At 39.9% G+C, this 24,349-nt stretch overlaps 4 protein-coding genes across 6 annotated transcripts; 3 read left to right on the top strand and 1 right to left on the bottom strand.

Moving 5' to 3' along the window:
• The first annotated feature begins 510 nt into the window (after window positions 1-510).
• On the top strand, window positions 511-1,253 carry LOC122640382. The gene is made up of 2 exons (XM_043833555.1): window positions 511-975; window positions 1,098-1,253. Exons 1-2 carry the CDS (start codon window positions 535-537, stop codon window positions 1,248-1,250), a joined length of 594 nt encoding a protein of 197 aa, XP_043689490.1. The 5' UTR covers window positions 511-534; the 3' UTR covers window positions 1,251-1,253.
• Window positions 1,254-5,333: 4,080 nt separating this feature from the next.
• Window positions 5,334-12,241, top strand: LOC122667900 (protein NLP7-like). Of its 2 annotated transcripts, XM_043864381.1 has the most exons (4): window positions 5,334-5,933; window positions 8,965-9,012; window positions 9,102-10,038; window positions 11,063-12,241. In XM_043864381.1, exons 1-4 carry the CDS (start codon window positions 5,484-5,486, stop codon window positions 12,208-12,210), a joined length of 2,583 nt encoding a protein of 860 aa, XP_043720316.1. In that variant the 5' UTR covers window positions 5,334-5,483; the 3' UTR covers window positions 12,211-12,241. The 2 variants fall into 2 exon arrangements, with proteins under 2 accessions (XP_043720316.1, XP_043720324.1); XM_043864389.1 differs by lacking the exon at window positions 8,965-9,012.
• LOC122667941 lies at window positions 7,314-24,326 on the bottom strand. 2 transcript variants are annotated; one of them, XM_043864443.1, is made up of 10 exons: window positions 24,191-24,326; window positions 23,045-23,281; window positions 22,171-22,444; window positions 21,231-21,381; window positions 19,823-20,045; window positions 19,648-19,739; window positions 19,373-19,508; window positions 18,362-18,693; window positions 17,818-18,086; window positions 7,314-7,325 (listed from the first exon to the last, which is right to left on the bottom strand). In XM_043864443.1, the coding sequence occupies exons 1-9, from the start codon at window positions 24,235-24,237 to the stop codon at window positions 17,836-17,838; spliced, it is 1,743 nt and encodes a 580-aa protein (XP_043720378.1). In that variant the 5' UTR covers window positions 24,238-24,326; the 3' UTR covers window positions 7,314-7,325; window positions 17,818-17,835. The 2 variants fall into 2 exon arrangements, with proteins under 2 accessions (XP_043720378.1, XP_043720369.1); XM_043864434.1 differs by lacking the exon at window positions 7,314-7,325 and having other exon boundaries at window positions 17,673-18,086.
• LOC122667967 (LOB domain-containing protein 25-like) lies at window positions 15,468-16,316 on the top strand. Its single transcript, XM_043864474.1, has 2 exons — window positions 15,468-15,696; window positions 15,910-16,316. The coding sequence occupies exons 1-2, from the start codon at window positions 15,502-15,504 to the stop codon at window positions 16,255-16,257; spliced, it is 543 nt and encodes a 180-aa protein (XP_043720409.1). The 5' UTR covers window positions 15,468-15,501; the 3' UTR covers window positions 16,258-16,316.
• Window positions 24,327-24,349: the final 23 nt, after the last annotated feature.

Here is a 24,349-nt window from a genome sequence, read left to right as displayed (position 1 = left end):
TATTTTATAGTATAACTTAAATCAGGGTCTGGCCGGGCCAGGCCAAGCTTAGCTCGAGGCCTCAACCCTAACCCGACCCGACCCTAACTCAGGGCCAGAAGTTTCTAGCCCTGACCCGCCCTCAGGGCCAAATATCTCAGCCCAGACCCTGTTCGGGCTCAGGGCGGGTTCGAGCCGGCAGGGCCAAACTTGCACCCCTAGTTAAATGTATAGGAGTGCATATCTCACATTCTCACCATGTCAAACTTTAAACTGGTAAAACTTAATATATAATGAACGCTTAAATTATTGCTAAGATATCTCAAATAATGAAAGTCCCCTGACTGATCTGAATTGTAGTTATGTGTTGCATACCTTGTTCTCCAGGTCTACCCCTCTTCCACCATTTAAAAAAAAAAAGAGGAATTTCTATGGATCTCCCTCTGGGTTTATAATTAAGAACAGGGATTGTTTATCCTTGCATTTATAGTTTGCTCATTTGTGAATGCTCCATTCCCCTGTTTCCTACAGGAGTCTTGCATTTCTTGCCTCTTTATGGGGACTCCAAAGGAGGAGTACAATGCCTTAGAGGAGAAGTTGAAGAGGACTGTTTTTCTTGACAACCTCTCACCACAGGTTACTGCTGCTGTATTAAAATCTGCCCTGGGGCAGTTTGTGAATGTCATTGAGGTGCAGTTCATTCCAAACTACCTGGGACCAAGCAACATCCCACGATGTGCCTTGGTGGAATTGGAAACTGTAAAACAAGCTCGAAGCATTGTTGAGGAGATGACCAATTACCCCTTCATGATGTCTGGGATGCCAAGACCTGTGAGAGCACGTATTACTCATAAAGATATGTTTGATCGCCCAAAAAAATCAGGTCTAGATGTTCGGTGTCGTTGGGCGGATCCTAAGGACCCATATTTTGAGGTGGCAACAAAGGAGAAGGATCTGATCAAGAAACATGAAGTAGAAGCTTATCTCTTGCTGAAGGTAAAACTGTGTATTCCCTTGCATTCCAGGTTTCTATGTTAAATTTTTAGTGGTGGGACGATAAAATTGTGTATTCCCTTTCATTTTTGTAGAGAATGAAAAACCATGTTCTGCTTTTGCAGCTGGAACTGGAAGAAGAGGAGAAGCTATTGAAGCATCAGTATGAGGTGCTTCAAGCGAACTACAAGAAATTTGAGATGATTGATAGTGTTGTCGTTGATAAGACTCTCACTTGCCTTGCATCTCGGTATGGCATGAGAATGAAAGACGATTGACGAGAATTCATCTCTTGCTTCCTCTGTAAATAATAGAACTCAGCTCTTGCTTGCACTGTTCTTGTAGTGCCCTGGTTTGTACTATGGCAGAAATAGCTTCTCATTTGCTGCCCAACACAACCCTTGACCTGTTTCTTATGTTTGCTTTGTCTAGTTGAGTGGAACATTACAGTGGAATCTATTATAGTTGTAAGAATGCATTGATTTCATGTCTTTGGATGGTCTGTTCTAAGATCACCGGCTCTGATGAATTCATGAAAATTGGGATCAGTGTCTCAACAATCTCCATTGTTACAGTTGCACAGGTCTGATTTAGATCCTTCCCATTTAATAAGAATCCTACCCAGGAGCATGGATTGAGGTATTGGTATCGGATTGGCTGGATTGTATTGGTATTGGTCGAGTCCGATACCAATACTTGGCAGATCCTGCATTGGGTATCGGTATTGATCAGGGGTAAAATCCAAAAAAAAAAAATCTATTTTTAATGAAAACTAGGGTAAAATTGATCGATCTGGACCGGTACCGGTGGTCCGGATCGGTAAATCTTAATCCTTGCCCAGGAGACCTCTTCTCCTAAAATCTACTCCTACATCTACATGGCATCATCCATTGCTTTCTTTTCAATGGACTATTGAAGAATCTGAAGAAAGCGAAGGACTAAACCATGCAAGTATGTCATAAGCTTTTGAGGAATTCCTTCTTCTAAATGATATTACAGAAAAAGAAATCTGAAGGAATAAAATTGTACTTGGAGGGGGAGCATCTTCTAATAATTTTTTGGGGGCAGATAAAACCTCTAAACTACTCTACTGGGCCACCGCCCTCCCTTCATGTCGTTTTGTTTGTTCTGTGTGGGGATTTGTAGTTTTGCATGGCATGAGGTCAGGTGACTTTGAGCTGGTGATCATTTTGGTGTAGATAGTTAAAATCACTTTATGGTTCTGATTGATTATGTTGGTTGGGGTTAGGGATTATGGATTTAGACTTGTCAATCAATGTTTTAAGAAACTCCCGATTCCAACCCAATATGGTTAATTCATACTTAAAAACCCTAGAAATTCCCAGTTTTTGGATCTGGGGACTGATTCTAGGGTTCTTTATGTGGACCAGTTCTGATTCTGTTCCGATCCAAATCGGAATCTCCACAGAACATTCCGTCTCTGGAGCTGTAATCAAACTAAAACGGTTTCCAGACCATGCAATTAAGGTAGCTCAGTAGAGTTTTTTCTTTGGACGGCCAGTTTGTTGGATTCCGATTCATCTCAAATATTCCACTAAATTAAGTGAAAACCATGCTAACGTTTCCTGTGCCATTACAACTTCAGATGTGATGCTGGAAGCCTTGGACTGGGGAACCTTCTCTGAGATATGATTCTGTTCGTAATTTCAGGTTTATTATACTTTTTGATAGTTTTTATAACAAACGGATAGAATTGTTTATACAGAGAAAATAAAAAATCCGACTGAGATATGTAGAACTTTGGACTCGATGATGGGGTTTAATACGCGTACCCCCTAAAATGCATCGAATATTCTATATACCCCCCAAAGGTTCTGACAGGTCCACGTATCACCCCTAAAAATTCCACGTACCACCTCTACTTTACCCTTTTAAAGTTATTTAAGTCCACATCAAGTGTTAAATACTAAAAAATGACTAAACTACCATTTCTTCTATCTTTTCTAAAATTTGAAAAGACCTAATTGCCCTGACCTATTTGCTAAAATTTGAAGAGACCAAAATGTCCTCATCTTCCCCAAATCATCATCTTCTTTTACATACCCAATGCTACCACCCACCATTAACATCATCACCACCGTGAAGCCCCACCGTGAAGCCCCACCTCCAACTCCTCCACCTTTACAGATTCCACCACCGAGTCCCCCACCCTTGCCTATTCCTCCACCAACATCGCCGCCCTTGCCGAAGAAGCAAGTTACATGAATAAACACAGGAAGTAATCGGTAAAGGAGCGAGTGAACGAGAGAAAGAAGAGAGAGATGGCAGATTTAGAGGGAAGGACTCGTCGAGGTTGCGACAACCAGCGTGGGTGTCCAACACCCTGCCCCGGTGGTGTAGCTTGCAAGTATAGTTTTCAATTTCAGTTTCATTTTTGCTTTCTTTCTAGTTTGACAAGCTGCCTGATATAGATTGTGACTCGGGCAATCGTGAAGGAGCAAGCGGTGGTCCGTCTTCGTCGGAGGTATGGGCCGAGTTTGAGATCCGCCACCTTCTTGGCATCAGTACTGCCATCGGGGCAGGGCGTTGGACGCCCACACTGGTTGTCGCAACCTTGACGAGTCCTTCCCTCTAAATCTGCCATCTCTCTCTTCTTTCTCTCGCTTGCTCGCTCCTTTACCGATTTCTTCCTCTGTTTATTCATGTAACTTGCTTCTTTGGTGAGGGTGGCGGTGTTGGTGGAGGAATAGGCAAGGGAGGGGGACTCGGTGGTGGAATCGGTAAAGGTGGAGGAGTTGGAGGTGGTGCTGGAGGTGGGGCTTCACGGTGGTGATGGTATTAATGGTGGGTGGTGGTGGTGGTTGTAGTATTGGGTAGGTAAAAGAAGATGATGATTTGGAGAAGATGAGGGCATTTTGGTCTTTTCAAATTTTAACAAATAGATAAGGGCAATTAGGTCTTTTCAAATTTTAGAACAGTTTGGTCCTTTTTTAACATTTAACATTTGATGTGAACTTAAATGGCTTTAGAAGATACAGTAGAGATGGTACGTAAAATTTTTAGGAGTGGTACATAGACTTATCCGAACCTTAGCAGGATACGAGGAATATTGGGTGCATTTTAGGGGTACACGCGTATTTAACCTCTCGATGATGTGTATGGTCACCATATAATAATATAGTAGCATTACGTGAAGGATTTGTTTATTTCTGTGTATTGAATAAAAAACGCCTCTACGAAAAAAAAAAATGTCTTCCGAAAGGCGGAATATCCACTGCGAAGATCGGATTAACCACGGTAGTAGTAGTTGTAGTCTTGTTGATATATTATTATAGTTATCACTTGTTTTTTTTGGTGCAATTATTATAGTTATCACCCACTCAGATAAATCAAGTAATTCAATACTACAAGCAATGGATTCTATTGAATCGATCTCTGCTAATCTCTGGTTGTCACTCTCCTGCTCTCTTGTCATTACTTCGATAGGAGGAGAAGAAGAAGTAGAAGAAGAAGAAGAAGAAGAAAAGAAAAATGTGGGAACCAGTAGAAGAAGAAGAAATCGTGACCTTCTCTCCAAAGTCGGCACAGAGAGATTTCATCATGGATCTCGATCTCGATGTTGACACATCATGGCTGATGGATCAGAGCCAGAGCCAGAACCCCTTCTTGACCGACCAGGCGTCTCCGTTTCTTTTCGCTTCATCGGCTGACAACTCTCTTCTCCTGCCCTCTTTCTCCGAACAGCCCTATTCGCCTTTGTTGGCCTTCTTGGATGCTAACGAGGACACATCTGCTCGCAACACCAATTCCTTGGCAGGAGATCCTCGGTTTGCTGAATGCTCTACAGTATGTAAGTTTGTCAGTTTTCTCTCTTCGTCTTGTTGACTCCTTATCCGGGTTGAATTCCGTAAAATTTTTCTGCAAAACTATGCTACTGGTTCTTTACTTCTGCTTGACAAAAAAGAATCTCTCATGTAAATTTTTTTATTTTTTTATTTTTTTGGTGGTAGTTTAGGATTCTCTTGATACGTCTCACTTTATCATCAATTTGAGCTAGTACTTGAATCCCAAATTTAGAAGAACCTTCCAAAGGCTCATCTGCCCTGTGACTTGGAAATTTCTCACCTCCTCAACTCTTAGATGTTTGGAATTTGGAGGATCCTCTCCTTTTTTGTTAGCTAGGAAGCTGTTACCCTAGATTCAGGAAATTCCATAACTCCACCCTCCTCTAATTATCACATAAAAATCCATTTTTTTTAATGATTATACTCTTAGTGGAATATCATTCTCTACAATATGCTTCACCTTGGTTTTGCACCTTGGTTTGGGAAGAAACCCAATAACGTATTTCTGTTGTTTCTTTTGGTAGTTTAATCTTGTAGTGTTAATTAGTTTCAACTTACAGCACTTTTATTAATTTGCTTTGACCAGGTAATCCTGATTCAGTAATTGGTAATCCTGTCACTGATGAAGATAAAAGAAATCTCCTTCCAGTACCTCTTGGTTTGGTGCTGCAAGAGAATCCAGAAGGATGCTTGATCAAAGGGAGGATGATGCAAGCGCTTCGGTACCTCAAAGAATCGACAGAACATGTTCTTGCTCAGGTTTGGACACCTGTAAAGAATGGGGAACGCTATGTACTGACAACTTCCGGGCAACCTTTTGTTCTTGATCCGCACAACAATGGTCTTCTTCAGTTTAGAACAGTCTCTCTGATGTATATGTTTTCTGTGGATGGGGAGAATGTTGAGGATCTGGGGCTACCTGGCCGTGTTTTCTGTCAAAAATTGCCAGAATGGACCCCAAATGTGCAGTATTACAGCAGCCAAGAGTATCGACGACTTAATCATGCTTTGCACTACAACGTCAGGGGAACCTTGGCTTTGCCTATCTTTGAAGCGTCTGTGCAGTCGTCCTGTGTTGGTGTGCTTGAGCTTATAATGACATCACAGAAGGTTAATTATGCTCCTGAGGTTGATAAAATCTGCAAAGCTCTTCAGGTTGGTGATTTCCTCTTCTGAATATTTATAATTGTGTATTTTTATTGTTTATCAAAATAATTTGTCATTCGTTCTTACTAATACTGTTTTGGAAGTTTTACGTTTTCTTGATCTAATAATGCATATTTTTTTAATAATTAGTTCTCATCATGAAGGATGGTGTGCTCGATATCATTTCTTAATCGCTAAATGTGCACAGTCAGGGATTGTACAAAATGATGTATAAGCGTGGATCCTATGCCTCATGAGTGCTGTTTTTAGTAGACAATGATGAAAGTATTTCGTTTAAAATATTGATCCTTCAAATATTGAATGCTTGATTCCTACATCCTCTGTTTATTCATTGAATAAAGAAACCTATCTCAGGATCAATCATGGAAGGTAAATGGTTCTGATATTTTCATAAAGAAGGATTCATCAATCAGTTAATCCACTATCATTACTTTATTGGGCGAAAATCCCAATTGTTTATTATTTTGCTGGGAGCTTGTTCTGTCGAAATCAAACATGAAACTGTTGAAAAGGTACAGCAGCTCAAATAACTCCTTGTCCCAAATTGCAAACTCTCAGTGGAAACTAGAGTTCCTCGTGGAAGTATGACATAGTTATCAAGGCGGCAAGGCGACCATGGCGATGGAGAGGGTCTAAAATCAAGGCGACCAAGGAGCCTGGACGCCTTGATAACTATGGAAGTATCTGGTTTTAACAATAGATTACGGGGTTGGGAGAGTTGCCTTATTCCATGACCCCAGAACAACATCCTTTGCCAAGTTGAGTGGTGAGACCCGATTTTGAACAAAGTATGTTTCCTCTTTGTTAATTATGCTAAAGTGTAATTTTGTTGCTGAGATAAGATTACTGGCGTTAACATAAAAAGAACTTCCTGTTAAAATAACCCAACGGGGTAACTCTGTAAAGTCTAATACTCCACAATGAAGAAGTCATGAGTTCAACTCTCCTTCAGGCCAAAAAAAGAAGCAATATGATCGCATTTATTAATTGACACTATGTTTGTTTGTTTTGAGCTTATTCAGCAGGACATTTTAGTTAGACCTGGATGCCTTCGTCTTAGGGTTGTTACTATATATTACATTTGAAGTACTCCGATTCCCCCTAGATGGTTAAGTGGTGACCTTCTTCGTAGGTGACCTGAGAAACCTAGTTGGCTCTTCAGTATCTAATTTTAGGGATTACTAGTTTTCAGTCTCTATACTAAAATACCATTTCCACTGTCATGCTAATTTCTTGAATTGATTACTTTCTTGCATCAAACCAGCTGATCATCCGGAGGATCTATTGGCTGGTCATGGTGAACATAATCTTGATAGTGTGAGATTCCCTTGATGTAGATTCTGGCCAGAGGAAGAAGCAGAAGAACCATTGAACCATGTCCTTTTTGGGCCAGAACTGGACCAGCTTGAGCCAGCTCAGCAGGGCTTCTAGTAGCTGCCCAAAGATGCTCCACAATTTTGACAGTTTTTCCCTTGATCAGTCCACTAGTAGTTACTATATTTACTAGTTTGATTAGTTTCTAATTTGGTCCTTGCTATTTCTTAAGTTTCTAATTTTGTAAGCTGACCTATTCCATTAAATAGGCAGCCCCTCTTGTAAAAGAAACAGATTTTGAAGAATAGACTTTTCTGGCCAAGCTTGCCATCGATTATGGGAGTAATTCCTTGTTTCAACAGCTGGGATAGCTGTGGGTGAGAGACCCAGGCTGAGAAAGCCATTCCCGTACCCTCTTTCTTCTATCTTCTTCTCCCTTCTCTTTTTTCTTACCTTGCTCGGTCTCCTTAAGCACTGCTCCTACTAATCTGTAACTGCAACAACTGCTGCTGCTTCCCCTTAGATTAACACAAGTGCTGCGAAGATCCATCGAAGACTGCTGTCATCCCTCCAACACCCCAGATTACTGTTGCTGTTGCTGATCCGATAAAGCAGAGGTTGCACATACCCTGCGGATTCAGTTCTGTCCTGGGTTTTGCTGCCAACTTCGAGGCTGCATAACTCCTTATCCCTCCATCAGAAGTTGCTGAGTTTGGAGCACAGAATCACACCACCTACCACTCCACTTGACCTCAGTTCTGGCCTATTCTGTTGGCTGGATTGCTCCATCTCCATAACCTTCTATTTTCATTCCCCCTTCATAACTTCACTTCTGTCCATCAAATTACACCAAACTTGCTGCAGATCATCTATTCCTCAAGGCCTCCACTCGATCCAAACTTGGCCCCCAACTGGTGACTGGTTTGGCCTGCAGGATATAAGTTTCTATATTGATGTTGCTGCCATATCTTCCAATTCAACCATCAGAATCAAGTGAGACTTTCAGTAGTGCTTCTACTCCATACAAGCACCAATCAATCCAAGTTTGGTTGAATTCCCTTGGCTGGTTTGGCTTGATTCCCTGAACCTTCTAATTTGGTTTGTCGGTGTATTTGGGGCTAGATTAATCCTAATTTAGCCTTACAGCATCCCTGCTTTGAGACTTCCATGTTCTTGGGTCTAATATATATATATATATATATATTCAATAAAAACATTCTTGCTTTCCTCTTCAACAACATATTGAACATATAATTGGGGAAAAGAAGACCATGATTTCCTAAAAAAAGCCTCCATATTGGGGACCTTTGTGTAAACACTGTGTTTACACTTTTTCAACTAGTCTCGGTTTCTCAAAAAACCGAGAAATTCGTCGAGATCTCGTGAGTTCTCGAACTATGTGTGTCTGCTCTATAGAGTAGATGAGTTGTAAAAGCCTAGCCTTTTAAGTTCTGGCCTTGTATTATGGGACCTCTTGTACCTTTTCCTCTTCTTCTCCTACTAATAAGTAACCATTTTCCAGAAAAATATATATATAACAAAAAACTTAGAAAAAGGGGGAAGAGTATATTGACTGGATACTAGAACAATTACTAATACTTTCTTTATTTTTCTATCCTTGTGTGGCTGTGCTCCTTGGTTACTATTCACTTTATATTTCTCATTTTATCTTCTTGTTAGTAACATAATTCAGTTCCCCTTGCAGGCAGTAAATCTAAAAAGTTCTGAAGTACTGGATCTTCCATATATGCAGGTGAGTTGCTACTCTGTCCCAAATATCAGGCTTGTCATTCTGCCATTTTCCCCTCACATCATTATTCATAGGCTTTGTCATTGAAACAGATATGTAATGAAGGTCGCCAAAAGGCCCTGGCTGACATCTTAGAGATATTAACCCTCGTGTGTGAGACCCATAATTTTCCTTTGGCTCAAACATGGGTTCCATGCATTCATCACAGTGTTCTAGCCAATGATGGTGGTGTGAAGAAGAGTTGTACAAGCTTTGATGGAAGCTGCATGGGGGAAGTCTGCATGTCAACTGATGTAGCATTCTATGTTGTAGATCCACACATGTGGGGTTTCCGCGATGCTTGTGCTGAGCATCACTTACAGAAAGGGCAGGGAGTAGCAGGGAGGGCATTTGCATCCCATAAGTCATGTTTCTCCAGGGATATCACTCAATTCAGCAAAACTGAGTACCCCCTGGTACACTATGCACGCATGTTTGGCTTAACTAGCTGCTTTGCTATTTGCTTACGGAGTGCCCACACAGGCAGTGACGATTATGTTCTGGAGTTCTTTCTGCCACCTAGCATCACAGACTGTAGAGAGCAAGAAGCTTTATTAGATACTATCTTGAAAACAATGAAGCAGCAGTCCCAGAGTTTAAGGGTTGCTTCTGGAAAAGAACTGGAAGAGGAGTGTAGATCTGTTGAAATTATTGAAAAGTGTTCAAATGAGAAACATAACTCCAAAATTGAATGTTTTCAAGTGTCTCCTAGCACTAAATCCCCTATTGGGCATGAAGGCTTACCAAATATGGTGGAGGTTGTGCAGCCAAATCCATTAGAACAGTGTATAATAGACAGCTATGCTCTGAAGGATGAAGAGAGTCTGGCTAATGCTGATGAAAGCCACACTGCTGTCACTTTGTTGGACAATAAAGTCATAAAGAAACCATTAGAGAGGAGTCATGGCAAGACAGAGAAGTCAATCAGTTTAGAGGTCCTCCAACAATATTTTTCTGGTAGTCTTAAAGATGCTGCAAAGGGTATTGGTGGTGAGTTATATATATTTACATTGATCAATAACACTCGATTAAAGAGAGAAGGGGTTGGGAGACACAACATTACATCAGATAGGGGACAAAAGATTTTCTCTATCCCATCTACGTAATTGGATATGATGCCTCAGGCTTTATGTCCACTCTGAACCCACCTATTATTAGATTGGTAGGGGCTGGGCATTTAATGGCCTAATTTGGACATGCACAAACCACCTCAAATTGGTTGAGTTGGGCGCGCTATGGCTGGAACCGAAGTTGACATACTAGTTCATCGCGTCTGAGGCCCATGCCCATGCCCAAGCCCAACTTATTTAATGATCAAGTTAACAGAGGCCAAACTCAAGTATTAATCAATCTGGATTCAGGTGGGCTGGTTGTGAGTTTGTGAGTTGTTTTACTGCCAACCCCATATGTGCCAACTCATTGATTATGGTTGATATTGGTGAATACATGAATGGTATATTGATTCAGCCTTCCTAATCAAATGAGCTGGAGAACCTCGCAACTCTACTATAACTGAAAAGTCTTCAAGATAGGATCTGAATTGGCCAAGTTTGCAGCACTGAACTGTCCTAAAAGTCCTTCAATGCCTCACAGCTGATTTACCACTGAATACCAGGAGTTGGTTCCCGTTCTGAGAGAAAACTCTCAAGTTTAATTTTGAAAGGTTTTCTTTACTTGGTTAGGGGACCAACTACTGGTGATACAAATCAACTGAATTCATTAAGCCTTCACACCACTTAGGTTTGCTATAGGTTTCGAATGCCAACTGCTAGTGTGATGCATCTGACTATTCTATCTGGGCTTGGGAAAGGCAGTGGGGAATTCAGACCAACTACTGATCTGGGGGGTGAAAGACGAAGCCCAATTATAAAACTAATATTATGCTTAAAGCACTGCTGCTTTGTAATCTTGCTCACATGTTTTCCTCACGTCAACAGCTTAATTTCTTACCTAATGATTAGTTGATGGTAGTGATTGAAATGTTTTGATCTTGACCTGATTCTTGGTTTTACAGTTTGCCCTACTACCATGAAACGAATTTGTAGGCAGCATGGAATTTCCCGGTGGCCTTCTCGTAAGATCAACAAGGTTAATCATTCTCTGACCAAGCTGAAACATGTCATGGAATCTGTCCAAGGCACTGAAGGAGCATTAAGTCTGACTTCTCTGGTGACAAGTCCAGTTCCTGTTGCTGTTGGTTCCATTTCTAGGCCTGCCAATGGGAATGGAACCAATCAACAATCGCCACATTCTAAGCCTTCTGACCAGGGGGGAAGGGAGACAGAATCACCAAACCATGTCACACCAGAAAGCGATGGGCATGGTGACGCAGGAGATCAAATAATTGATGCGAGTAGACTGTTGGCTCATCAGAAACTCATTCATGAGCAAAATGGGTTTGTCATGGAGAATTGTAAGAGTCCCAATGTGTCTAAAACAAGAAGTGGTTCAGCAGAAGAGAGCACCAACACCCCTACTTCTCACGGTTCATGCCAAGGAAGCCCTGCCAATGGAACTGCTCAGTTAAATGGTCAATTCGTTTCCTCTATCCAAAAAGAAGGTATTTCTGTGGGGAGATCATCAGCTTTGGCATTTCAACTAACTGATACAAATCCACCTACTGCCTATACTGTCCCTGATGCTACTATCACCACACAACATCAAGCACCATTGGGTGGAATGCTAATAGAGGATGCAGGAAGCTCAAAAGACTTGAGAAACCTCTGTGGTTCAACAGCAGAGTTTTGTCAGGCCGAGCAGGTCCCAGAATCTAGTTTTATCAAACTTCCATGTCCTGATCAAGCCTCAAAGCAGACTCTGGCTCCTCTCACTGATGAGATGCCACATGTTACAACTACCCTAGATGTTGGAACAGTTACCTTTAAGGCAACTTACGGAGTAGATATTTTTAGGTTTCGGCTTTCTCCGGCTTCTGGCATGGTCAAGTTGAAGGATGAATTGGCCAAGCGGCTGGAGTTGGAAGAGGGTACATTTGATATCAAGTATCTGGATGACGACTATGAGTGGATTTTGCTGACTTGTGATGCAGACTTGCATGAGTGTATGGACGTGTCGAGGTCATCTGGTGGACGTATGGTCAGACTGTTGGTGCATGACATAGTTGCCAACTTTGGCAGCTCTTGTGAGAGCTCAGGCAATTGAGGAGAAACCACATCGTAAAGCAGGTAAACTTGTAGTACAACTTGTAAATATAAGTTTCCAGGCAGGTGAAATTGTAGATTTTCCCACTGTAACAAATATTCCCCCTTTGGAATAGGAAAATTCAGCTAGCATTTAAACCCCCCTCCCCAGCCTGCTTAAGTTGTCGATTCATTTTGTTGGTCAGGGACATGCAGACTGATAACTATACTCACGGCTAAAGATGAGATTTCCTACCAAATCTTATGCATGATAAGAATGCCGTTGAAGACTTGAAGTTCTATTTTAAAATCTGAGAAATTTTATGGGTTTCAAACTGCAGTTCAAGTGTGTGTAGCTGATTATATAAATCTGGAATACAAATTCTATACACGAAATCTACAAAAATGAGCAATAATCAGCCAAATAGGAATCTGAATGTTGTTGCAGCTAAAATATATATTGTGTCTTCGGACAATGCATTTTCAGCTTTGGAAGATCAGCTCATGTTTTAAGTATGGATGGATTGAAATTGATCTAAAGATTTTTATCAGATCAATGAGAGGGATTGAAAATCAATCAATTGTATTGATCAGATCTTTCTTCAATGATTGGAATGAAGCCAATACCAACTTTAAGGAGGCAAAATAGCAAAATACCTCCTTATATCTCCTGACTAACTTATCCTTCATTCCTAACTAACTTGGTGGAACTAGATGAATAAGCATTATAGTGACAACATTGAGAATGCTCATAGGTGCAAGGTGCAACAAAACAATCTGCTCCCAGACATGGACCGGTACGTAATCAGGCTGAATTGGATAGGAATTGGCCATAATCTGCCTCAACCCTAGATTCCATACATGGATCTGCAGATTCAAATCTGCCAATTCCGATTTTTGAATACCTGTTTGGGAGTGTTGAAATGTCATAAACTTGCAAATTAACATGTGGCCAAAAGCCATTTGTCTAAGTACCTGAAATCCAAATTAGACTCAACTAAAACTGAAGAAAGTGACAGAGTAAAAAGTCCAAGAAATATCTAGTTCCCCTACTTCAAGCAAGCAGCTAGTAGAAGATAAAGTCTCCGAAATTCTTGTACTGATAACCCAAACTAGCATGCCTACTACCAGTTTTGGTTAGGCCATTTTGTCTTTGTGGCTTGGTTTGGACTGACTGCAAGCAGCTCAAAATCCTTTGTTATCCACTGAAAACTCCCAATACCAAAGTCTAATAATAGTTGAGTTGACTCACTCATGACTAGACTTGGGGATGGACTCCATACACTGCCTAAGAAAGGCCACATGTAGATACGAAAAGCTCTCTTTCCAATCTGATTCTGATCTACTGCTAAAATGTCTGGCTTCTCTTGGTTGATGGGTTAGTTAATAAATTCGTTAATCAATCTCAAACATATCTAATTTTTGAAAAATCATACTGGATGATGTATCTTTCAAAGCTATGGTAAATCTCTGTACATTGACCATATTATCCTCGAACTTCTTGTCAATTTTTTTTTTTTTTGGGGGGGGGGGGGTTGGGGGGAGTGAGCTGTAGCTCATAGGTTAATATATATCAATTGTGCATGAAATAGGATGGAGATTTCCATGGCATTTTTCATTGGTTCCAAGTTGAAGATTCTGTCATGTAGTTAGAGAAAGGGTGAGGGTTTTCTGAGCAAGCGGCATAGGGGTGCGCACTAATGAGGCATGACAAACGATATTTTACATGGGAATCATGATATCTTAACTAGTCCATTATTCTTTATTTCAATCAAGGGTATTTTATCTTCGAAAACAAAGAAGATTGTCAGGTTGTGTGGCTCCCACACCAGCGGGGCCAATGTGAGTCCAATCACAAGCAACCAATAGAGGTGGGCTCATGGGGGTAGGGTGGTCATTTCATCCTCACTGTGTCTAGGCGCAAGGACTGTGCGACCTAGCAGTGATTCTTGGGTGCCCTTTACTTTTGTCCCTAGGCCATAATATTCTCTTGGCACACCCGGAAAAGTGGAGAAAGAGGATTGATGACTGAGTGCATGTATGTTAGTCACCCGTCTCACCAGTGAAAATTTCATCAGAAAGAAAATGGAAAAAATTCATTGAGCCACGGGGTGGGGTATGTTAGCAGAGAGAAGAGCCCCTTCGATGTGGGGATGGTCTCTATACCATCCACGGGGTGTGGGTCTTGCATGTCAAAGGTTGAGTGAGGTCAGCATTTTTGCCTTAGATGGATCTTAGTGTCTGTCCCACTGTCCCAACTCCTAACAGCAAGCCCGGCCACGGGGAAACCAATCGCAGTACACAGTTAATATTCAACTAGTCTCCATCAGAAGAAAGCAAAGCTGTCCTGTTTGTTCACCAAAAAGAAGAAGATAAGGAAAGGAAATTAAAGTCTGATCTGATGTTCCATCTTCCATGTATGTGGGTGGGTCAAACTTTGACACTTTTAAGTTATGAAATATCTTTTCGTCCCCTTTCATCACTGAAGAATTTTAAGTGGTCTTGTGTGGTGGTGGCACCTTTCCATGGAGCCCAGAATTCGGCCAAGTGTATGACATGGATATGTAGGACGGCCTCTGCTCTGTCTTTGTCTTAGTCTTTCCATGATTATTATGATCTATCATATTGACTACCACAGAGGAGGATTCACATCTGCAAATATTCCTGAAACAAGAAAGAAACCCGTTTGTTATTTGGCCTACTAGGAGATGAAAAGACCTCAGAGCTGAGTCTCAGAATGGGTTCATGCCTCAGGACAGTGAATGTAGGGATTCATGGTTGGGGTTCCAGTGGAAGACAGAAAGAATAGTCTTACGTTGGACGTGAGTAACTCGATGTGGAGACTTATAGGAACTTGGGCATCTTCTCCTTGATAACTAGCTTTTAAGAATGAGTTCTATTCAAATCCCTAACAAATGGTATCAGAACCAAAGATAGAGTAAAATCAGCAATAGAAATAGGCTACCTTGTTTGTGTCTGTGTTATTATTTATGGATGTGGGTAAGGAGAGCACCAATGGTTGATATTACTGTAGAGAGTCCAGACGGGTATGGCATTGGAAACCAAAATTTTCAACATAGATGTGTGCAGCTACACATTAAACCAGTCAAGTGACGGCCACCAGCTTAAACTCCCTTTCACTTATAAAACTTTGAATTTTTAAGCCTTCCCCCATGTCACATCTTTGGGAATTGGGAGTTTAGGCCTTAAGGTCTTCCGACCTTTTCTGCTTTCTATAAATGGAACATAAAACCACACACATGTATACCAACTTATCAAAACAAAACCTGAAGCTCTAGCTCTTCAAGTACATATGGATGTGGGATTAATGCCGGCAAAGGCATGGGCACGGGTGAAGATTAACCAGCCCTGTGCCGCTTGTAGGATGCTTCGTCGGAGATGTGGGAGTGACTGTTTGTTGGCTCCCTACTTCCCTCCTGAAGAATTCAATAACTTTGTTGTCGTTCACAAGGTGTTTGGTGCTAGCAATGTAATGAAAATGCTGCAGGTGAAGTGTTTTTTGCCTTTCCTTTCTTTAGAACTACCACTGCATACCTTTCAATTCACCTCTGACCTTAAAACAATGGGTGTGCTTCAAACAATTTACGTAGAGGTTAGAGACTTAAGCATGCCAAAAAAAAAATTTCTTTTAGAAGAGTTTCTGATGAGATTGGGCTTCTTCTTCTTCTTCTTCTTCTTCTTCTTGTGATGGTGATCTCAGAAGGTAGAGGAGAGCAAGAGGGAAGATTGTGTGAAGAGCATAGTCTATGAAGCAAATGCAAGGCTGAGGGACCCAGTTTATGGGAGCAGTGGAGCCATCTGTCATCTGCAGAAGCAAGTTCAAGAACTGGAGCTTCAATTGGAATCGATGAGAACCAAATTTTTGGAATCACAGGAACAAAGGAATCAGCTCTTGAAGATTTTGATGGATTTTCAATACCAATGTCCCATCTCCCCCATTGATGATGTGATGTTCGATCGAGGTAGTTTCTTCTTAGATGATGGCACAGTGCCAGTATTAGGCTACAATCCAATAGAATTTCCATTACATTGTGATTGGATTCTATAGTGAGAGAGAGAGAGAGAGAGATTAGGGATTAGGGAGATCCATAATTGAAAAAAATAAAATAAAATTCCACCCATTTGTGCTAGTTGCTTTGCAGATTGCAAATATCCATACTTTCATTAATGGAAGAAAAAGGACATGTGTTGTCACATAACCATACATGTAGAATCAATACAGGAAGGAAGGTGCTCATCAACTACTAGGAGAGTGCTCTTAGAGCACCATTGCCTTGACTCTGTTAAGGCCACAGTAGTTTGATTGCCCCATCTCTCCATGTATGGAGAGCTGATCCAGACTCCTCTTCTCCAAGTTAATTATTGGCATGACACAAAAATCAATAGGTAGTTCAGGGTTACCATCGCAAAAATTGGAGTGGGGAAGTTGGTGGATGTTGCTATAATGTTATGGAGGTCATGACATACTCAACTTTATAACAACTTTTTAAACTTCGAGTCCTTTATCACATGGACCCACCCACACCATCAAATTTTGCCAAATAGAAAAAATTATCACCTTGCGAAATTGGCAATTCACTAATGATTCGTGGCATTATATTTCGAACTGATTTTCCTTAACCCACGGAGAAAGGGAATCCCTAGACCACGGCTTTCGGAGCTCCAATTCTGATAATTGGAGAAAAATGTGTTTGGATGACATAAATTCTGCGTGTAAATAATTCTCATAGTAATGATAGACCATTGATCTGGTATATAGATTGAATACAAAGAATTGTGTGAATGAGCATTGCTGCACATATGTGGGTCCCATTATAATACAGATTCCCTAGTGGGCCCCACAAGTAGGATCAGCCCATTGAAATGGAATGAGAAATGTTAAATCTTATGTGCATGAAATTGAATTAGTTAACTACTTAACTCCGAAAATAACATTGTTTATATTAATCAATCCAAAGGGTAATCCAAGTGATACCAAGCTTACCAGCTCCACAGAAAAACACTGGGTTCTTAATCTATAAACAAATAAAAAAAACCAACCACAGAAACTTCATTATCATTAGTTTAAATTTGTAATGGAAGCATAATATCATTAATTACCACTATATGTTAAGGCTAATATGGAGAAGTAAGGAAATTCCAAAGCATTTAGTATTCTAATTGGCAAACAAAATGGAGCATTGGAAAGCTCCATGGACAAATTTGAAGGCAGGTCCCTTAAATGGTATAATTTGATTAGGGTCTTATAGATGCATTCTTCAAACAAAGTTACTTCTAATATCAAGGATACTTTGTGAACCACAAGGGGATAGCTCAAGTTGACAAGGATCTACACCTCACTAACAAGAGGTCATAAGTTCAACTCTCCTTGGGACCTAACTATAAAAGAAAAAGGACACTGCCATTTGTTTAAATAATCCAAGAAAACTGAGGGTGAAGGGCGTTTCAGATTGGTTCTGCTTACCCACAAAATTTACTGGTTCAACCGTCCAACATTTCCCAGCATTTGGCATTTACAGGGAATGACATTTGACAGACTAGAGATCATGTTATCTTATAATCCAGCAAAACTGATTCAGTTTAACTACAATCTCATGAGCTAAGAAACAAATAAGATACAACGGAACTACGATTGAACATACTGCTTATACTTGGTTCTAAGCATGGATAGTCTTCTCTGTAAAGGCAAAATTTCATCTTTTTTCCCCAGTTTGTCTAAATAAAAAACTACCTTCTTTAGAGTAACCATGACATCTTCACTCTCATGGCCCAATTCTTTCTCTTGAATGCTCAACACCCTCTTCAGCAGGGCCAATACTTCACCATCATCTTTCCTTAATCTGGACTGAATGGAAACCAAACAGTCAAGAGCCTCCCCTGCAAACACACATGCAAAGTATCATAGGCAGATGACCAAAACCGATCTGTATCAGTCAAATTGAATTTCAAGCCACCTGATCCCTATCACATTCAACAGAGGTGGAAGGCATAGAGCAAAAAGCCAAATCAATTCATTCTATACCAAAAATATACAAACTTACCAACTGGGAGAGATTCTTTTCCAAATGATCCCTATCACATTCAACAGAGGTGGAAGGCATAGAGCAAAAAGCCAAATCAATTCATTCTATACCAAAAATATACAAACTTACCAACTGGGAGAGATTCTTTTCCAAATGCCTCCTCACGTATACGTGTAGCCTCTAGAGCAAGATGCTCCGCCTCTTCATCCTGTTTCAAATGGTATAGAGTAACTGCAAGGTGCAACATTGGAAAAGTTATAGATTGATCATCAGGACCCACAGTCTTCATCATAATTCGGAGACTTGTCCTCAGCAAGCGCTCAGCTTCCACAAATTTCTTAGAGCGTGAATAAGAGGTTGCAAGATTTAGAAGGTGGGTCACTGAACTGGGATGCCCATTTCCTTTATACTTCTCGGTGATCAGCAAGCACTCCTCCAGTAGCTCTCGTCCTTCAATTTCTCTGAGGACGATAGAAAAGATGTCATGTTAAGACAAATACAACCATGGACGACAAAATTTAATTGGTTGAAGTTACCTATTAACAGTTGAAAGAAAAGAATCTATTGACTGTACAAACTAGAGCTTTGAGGCATGACACAGATTTTCCACAAGCTAATTTTTCATTAAGCTTGAAGGATGAGATTGAACCCACCATTTCTTTGCTGTGTTTAATTAATTGTATGGGCACACTATTTCTTTTCCCTATTTAATTAAAATACACAAGAAATTTCTCAATTTGAGGGGTCTCCTTACAAAGTTTTCATGGGATCATGAAGTAAAGGAATTGCTCAATAATCTCCAGAAGAACAACCAAAGGCCTCAAGCACCAGGGCTACATAATTTTCAACTCAATACAAGGTCTTTGAATGAGAGAATATTCATGAGAATAAGGAACCAAGAAATGATACCATGAACAATAGAAATTTTCTCTAATTGTCTAGCAACCTGTGTCATGTTGATGACTTGGTATCTATGCAAAGACAAGTTTATCGACTCATGATACTCAAGCACTCAGGTTTCTCCATATGAAGGTCAGAAAATATAAACAGAAACCCTCGGGGGAGGGGGGGGGGGAGCATAATCTAGAACAGATAGATCCATTATTGCTCAATAGTGTCTGGTATAAAATGAATCCCCACCTTCCTGCAACATGAAGCAACTCAGCCAAGTCTATCCGCATCTTCTCCATAATATCATCATCTAAATCCATGTACTTTGAAAACTTAATTACCTGTAAACCATTTCTGTATAAACGTATAGCTTCATCCATATCTCCTGAAAAACAAGATAGCATGAACTCCATATCATGAAAACAGATGACCTATTCGTCACTTACTAATTACTATTAGAGGTATATAGAGGCAAGGAAAGAACCACCCACATGCAAAATAAAGACCTAATAAAACTTACCTACCTTTTGCACACTTCGCGTGAGCTAGGAAGCACATAGCCATTCCTACTCTTCCATCCTTTTCTCCATATAGCTTGGTATATATGCTTAAAATTCTAGAAAGAAAAAGGAAAAGTGGGGTGAATTTAGAATGCCTGAAAAGCAAAGATTAACCATTAAGAATGTAAGACACACAAACCTCTTAAAAGAATTTTCTGCATCTGAAGCCTTTCCTTCCTTGATTAGAAGATTACCAAGACCAAATAAAGGCAAAACAACATCTTCACTTTCTGTACCTCTGCTTGTTTCCAAAATATTCAATGCTCGATAATAGAACTCTACTGCTTTTTTCACCCTTCCAATAGAACCAAACACTTTTGCCATCCCCAGAAGTGGTACAATAAGAAAAGGACTCTGCTTTCCTACAGCATGAAACATAACAATTTTTATCATTAATTGAAGTTTCTAACATATTTTTCTCAATGTTAAGAAAAGATTGCTAGTACACAATTGCATCAAAGGGGGTTATTGTGGAGAAATGCTATCCAAGAGGCACTTGGTGTTGACTGTGGTCCTATGAAGAATAAAAATTTCCAAACCAAAGGCCTAAAAAAATGCTTGGAACAGTACAAATTACACTACTGAGGGTAAACGGCTAAGATTATCTACCTTTTTTCTGCAGAAATCAAGCAGAACCCCTGGCAGTGCCCAAGGAAATTGAAAACATTTCTGACTAGAATAATGTTATGGCTAAGATGCAACTGGAGGTTCTCAACAATTAATATTTATTGTGAATGCAGGTCTAAACATTTCATATGCAAAGTTTGACACCCTACAGCAATTCCACAAATAACCTAGACCAAGCAAACAAACCTGAGACGTAAGAGGAAGTAAATCAACTTGTTCTATATCCTCAAACCATAGTTGATGCTGATCAAAGCGGACAAAATTTCAGAAAGCAAAGGTAACAATAAGGTGTTCTTTACCATCACATAATAGGAACAATGACTCCCGTTGTTTTAATAAATAAGATCAAATCTTGTAATGCTTACAGGTGCTGTCCTTTTAGGCAGGGTCTTCCACAAAAGCAGAAAGTTCTTTTCATCCATGTTACAAAGCCAGCAAACTGATTTGCAAGTTAAGCACAAGCTTTTGACCCAATTTAAAATTATGATCCCGGCGTATGGGAGTTGATTGTCAAGGTAGTATTGTTATATAACATGCAGCAGCTGTTTATTTATTAACACCGAGCAGTTGGCTTTAATTCATTAAAATAATCACAATCAAAACAACTATCAATTCAGGGATGATATGTTCAAAAGTTAATAGGGGGGGAATAGTATAAATGTTCCAGAAGTGTTAATCTAAATGTAGATTTAGAAATTTGCAATGGACTGCTTCATTATATATGGAATAGCATGATGCTTGCTTTCAATATCATAATTTATCAATTTAGCTCAAAGGTGGCATTTACGTGCATAGCCAAGTCAGAGAAACAAAATGCCATGATCAAGAAGGAAACAAGATCAAGTATTCAAGGTTGTTAACTGACTCTGAAACAAGATCACACAAACACATCATTTAACAGACACTAGAAATGGACATACCAAATATACTCTCTAAAATTTCAAGACCTCTTCTGTACACACGCAATGCATCTTCAAATTTCCCCAAAGCTGCATAAATACTTCCCATATGCATCAGTACTGAATCCAGAAGTGGTTCACCATTCTTCACACTTCTAACAATTTCATTCAACTGTAGTTCATAATAAGAGCTGAAAATTATCAACCACGAGTCTTCAAAGAAAGAAGAATTGACATGAACTCCCTATCTCTCAAAGAAGACCCAATTAATTCACAATCTGCTACAAATTATTGAAAGGAAATAAAATGTTTAATTAAATTTCCAATTCCCTGAAAAAGAAAGAAAATACCACAACCGGCTCTCAATTTCAGAACTTCAAAAAAAAAAAACACAAATCTTCCATGCCCATGAGGAACCCAGCATGTTTTTCTTACATACAGATAAATGGCGTCCTAAGGAATAAATTGATGCTTCAAAAATTCTTAAAAAAAGGGGGGCTATCAGGGATTCTAGCCAAGCACAATGCCCACTTTGAGTCTTTGCTCCCCATATATATGCTGGCCAGAATTTTCACAAACACCCTTTGGGAGTCGTCATATAAAAAAAGAACGTATCAGTGCACGAGGTTCCCGCTACTGCAGCGTCTGGGAGGGGCAAATGTATGCAGCCTTACCCCTGCTTCGCAGGAGAGGCTGCTTCCAAGTTTTGAACCCGCAACCAACAAGTTGCAATAGCACAACTTAACCTTTGGAAGACTTCATACATCTCACATACATGGAGAATTTAGCGAAATGGAATTGTAGCATAGCTGGAAAAATTAAGGGGTTATAGGAGATGACTCCTAGTCCTCACGTTCTTCTGAGATTAATGCAAATAAATGAGAATCACTTAGTTCCCAATATCTTGGTCATGCTTTAATTCTTCTACATTATTGTGTTTGCATGAAGAAAAGGAAACTACCATATTCAACAGGCACTCAACAAGCTTGAAGTCCCCGATACCCATGTATCCCAAAGCTATGATGTCAAGAATAGCAGCTTGCTCCATGCCTTTAACACCTGCATCCATCTGTTCTTTAACTGCTTCATAATTTGCTTGAAGAAGATCAGTAGCGCCATTTATATCCCCTTTCTTAAGCATTGTTTTAACCTCAATGAAGAAGTCCTGCAACTCTCTCTCAAAATCACTCATATCATGGATGGGGTTGCTTGAGCTATCAAGCAAAGTGTTTGACCTGTTAACAATAAACTTGTCAAGAATTACAATTTCAAGATAAAATTTTGTATTTATCAATATGTTCTAATCTTTCACATTCCAATGGTAGAATACGCTAGCCATAACCAGCAGTATAACATTTTCCAAACACTCTTGGAATATTTCTACGTCAAAATGAGTTCTACTCAACAGAGCATGGAAGAATCAATAAATTTTCTGTCAAATGCAAAAACTCCCACTTCCACAATGTAAGAATGTGCAGGCTCCTAATGGTGCATAAGCACAAGACCTTAAAAGCAGAATATCCAACCCAATGGTTTCCTCTTTACCATCATTTACTGAAGATATAGTGACCAACTTACTAGACTATAATAGGGATACGAGGAATAGGTTTTTTATTAAGGGGTGTGTGTGTGTGTGTTATTATGGTAATGTACTCATAAATTATGGCTCTTTAAAGGGGGAAAAGAAAAAGAAAAACATCAAACTTCACATTTCACAATCCCTCTAGATAACAAGCATCACAAATGAACTGATGCCCAAATTTTTATTATGCTAAAACAATCTGCAGCACATTGTTCATGATTGTAACAATCCATTTGAGAATGTGAATGCCAACCTTCCCAAGTAGTTTGGAGCTGAAACACCAGAAGAAACAAAATCCTTCTCATGACCTCCACGCAATTCTTTTGAACCATTTGTTGTAAAGCATCTCAATGAAGTAGGGCGAGAAATGGTTCTAGAGGGCATCGAATAAAGCTTGAAACTAAATTTTTTACTTTGGAGGCGAACGGAGAAATACAGAATGCCTTTTTTCCAATGGTTCAAATGTGTATAAAGGCGCACTTGGCCCTCCCTGAAAAGACGGGGAAAAAATGGTAAGTCATCCAGGATAATAGAAATTCCACATAAGAGCATGGATTAAAGTTACTCTGGAAGCTCACAATAATCAGCTGAAGAAAACTTAAATCACAGGGGGTTGGGGGGGGAGGGGGTGTTGGAAAGAGAACACATATCAAAGAACAATTTAAGGATGATTTTAGAAAGCAATCATAACTTATCTCAGTGGAGAAACTGAAATAGCCATTTCAGTTTTATTAGTTCATTCCCCCGTGGATTTGTCATGTGTAGGCAACGTAACTACTAAAATAATATATTTTTCAAAGAAAAGAAAGGGGGTGGGTGAGGCAGCTAAACCTGGGTCCGAAACCCATCTTACCTGCTAATAACTAAACGCTAACCTACTCATACCAAGCCTTCGTTTTTGTTTTTAATCCCACCATGCGTTGAGTGTTGACGCCTCCATTGACGGAAACTATAATATTCCGTCACAGTGAAAACGGAATGGGAACCAATAAACATCAATTTGTACCCAAATACAGAAATACTAAAGCAGAACAAAGTGAATTCCCAAATTTGAGAGGAATTCAGTAATCCAAGCTGTGATATGCAAGTCAAAAAAAGCTGTATATGAAGCAAAACCATTATGATTCAGACCTCAGGCAACAATACAGGCGTAGTCACCTTCCTCTTCTCAGTAGACGAACCCATGATTCCTTGAACTCTGGATTTTAAATTTCTAATACGTTTTATTGGTCAGGTATATACAAATATGATCTCTTTGCGTAGCAGACTAACATGCATGGGCAATATCAAAACGCTACAAAAAAATCTAGTAGAATACAATGGCAAGTGTTAAAAAATAAGGATTTCGGAACTTGAATTCCCTGAAAGCAGAGAGAGATGAGATGCTATTCACTGGTACCTGTTAGTATGAGAAAGCGGCGCTGCAAGATGAAGGGAAGTTGCCATTGAAGCCGTCCAAGAGCGGAATCTTCGTCGACACTAAGCTGTGTGCCCTCCTAATCTAATCTCCGATAGTTAAATCTCTTCTTCTTCCCCTGGATGTGATTGAATCTTCCTT

This window comes from Telopea speciosissima, chromosome 1, assembly GCF_018873765.1.
Source record: "Telopea speciosissima isolate NSW1024214 ecotype Mountain lineage chromosome 1, Tspe_v1, whole genome shotgun sequence".
Taxonomy (NCBI): domain Eukaryota; kingdom Viridiplantae; phylum Streptophyta; class Magnoliopsida; order Proteales; family Proteaceae; genus Telopea; species Telopea speciosissima.
This window is presented reverse-complemented; position numbering and strand designations above follow the sequence as displayed.

What these genes read in the sequence shown, in the direction of transcription:
- LOC122667941 (XM_043864443.1), bottom strand. Translation starts at nt 24,237, where the DNA reads ATGGCAACTTCCCTTCATCTTGCAGCGCCGCTTTCTCATACTAACAG. An exon ending in AATTTTAGAGAGTATATTTG is followed by an intron (nt 20,046 to 21,230) that starts GTATGTCCATTT and finishes TTCATGCTGTAG; the next exon opens with GAAAGCAGAGTCCTTTTCTT. An exon ending in AAAAGAATCTCTCCCAGTTG is followed by an intron (nt 18,087 to 18,361) that starts GTAAGTTTGTAT and finishes GTGTGTTTGCAG; the next exon opens with GGGAGGCTCTTGACTGTTTG.
- LOC122640382 (XM_043833555.1), top strand. Translation starts at nt 535, where the DNA reads ATGGGGACTCCAAAGGAGGAGTACAATGCCTTAGAGGAGAAGTTGAAG. An exon ending in AAGCTTATCTCTTGCTGAAG is followed by an intron (nt 976 to 1,097) that starts GTAAAACTGTGT and finishes CTGCTTTTGCAG; the next exon opens with CTGGAACTGGAAGAAGAGGA.
- LOC122667900 (XM_043864381.1), top strand. Translation starts at nt 5,484, where the DNA reads ATGATGCAAGCGCTTCGGTACCTCAAAGAATCGACAGAACATGTTCTT. An exon ending in AAATCTGCAAAGCTCTTCAG is followed by an intron (nt 5,934 to 8,964) that starts GTTGGTGATTTC and finishes TTCCCCTTGCAG; the next exon opens with GCAGTAAATCTAAAAAGTTC. An exon ending in TGGATCTTCCATATATGCAG is followed by an intron (nt 9,013 to 9,101) that starts GTGAGTTGCTAC and finishes TCATTGAAACAG; the next exon opens with ATATGTAATGAAGGTCGCCA.
- LOC122667967 (XM_043864474.1), top strand. Translation starts at nt 15,502, where the DNA reads ATGGATGTGGGATTAATGCCGGCAAAGGCATGGGCACGGGTGAAGATT. An exon ending in ATGTAATGAAAATGCTGCAG is followed by an intron (nt 15,697 to 15,909) that starts GTGAAGTGTTTT and finishes TGGTGATCTCAG; the next exon opens with AAGGTAGAGGAGAGCAAGAG.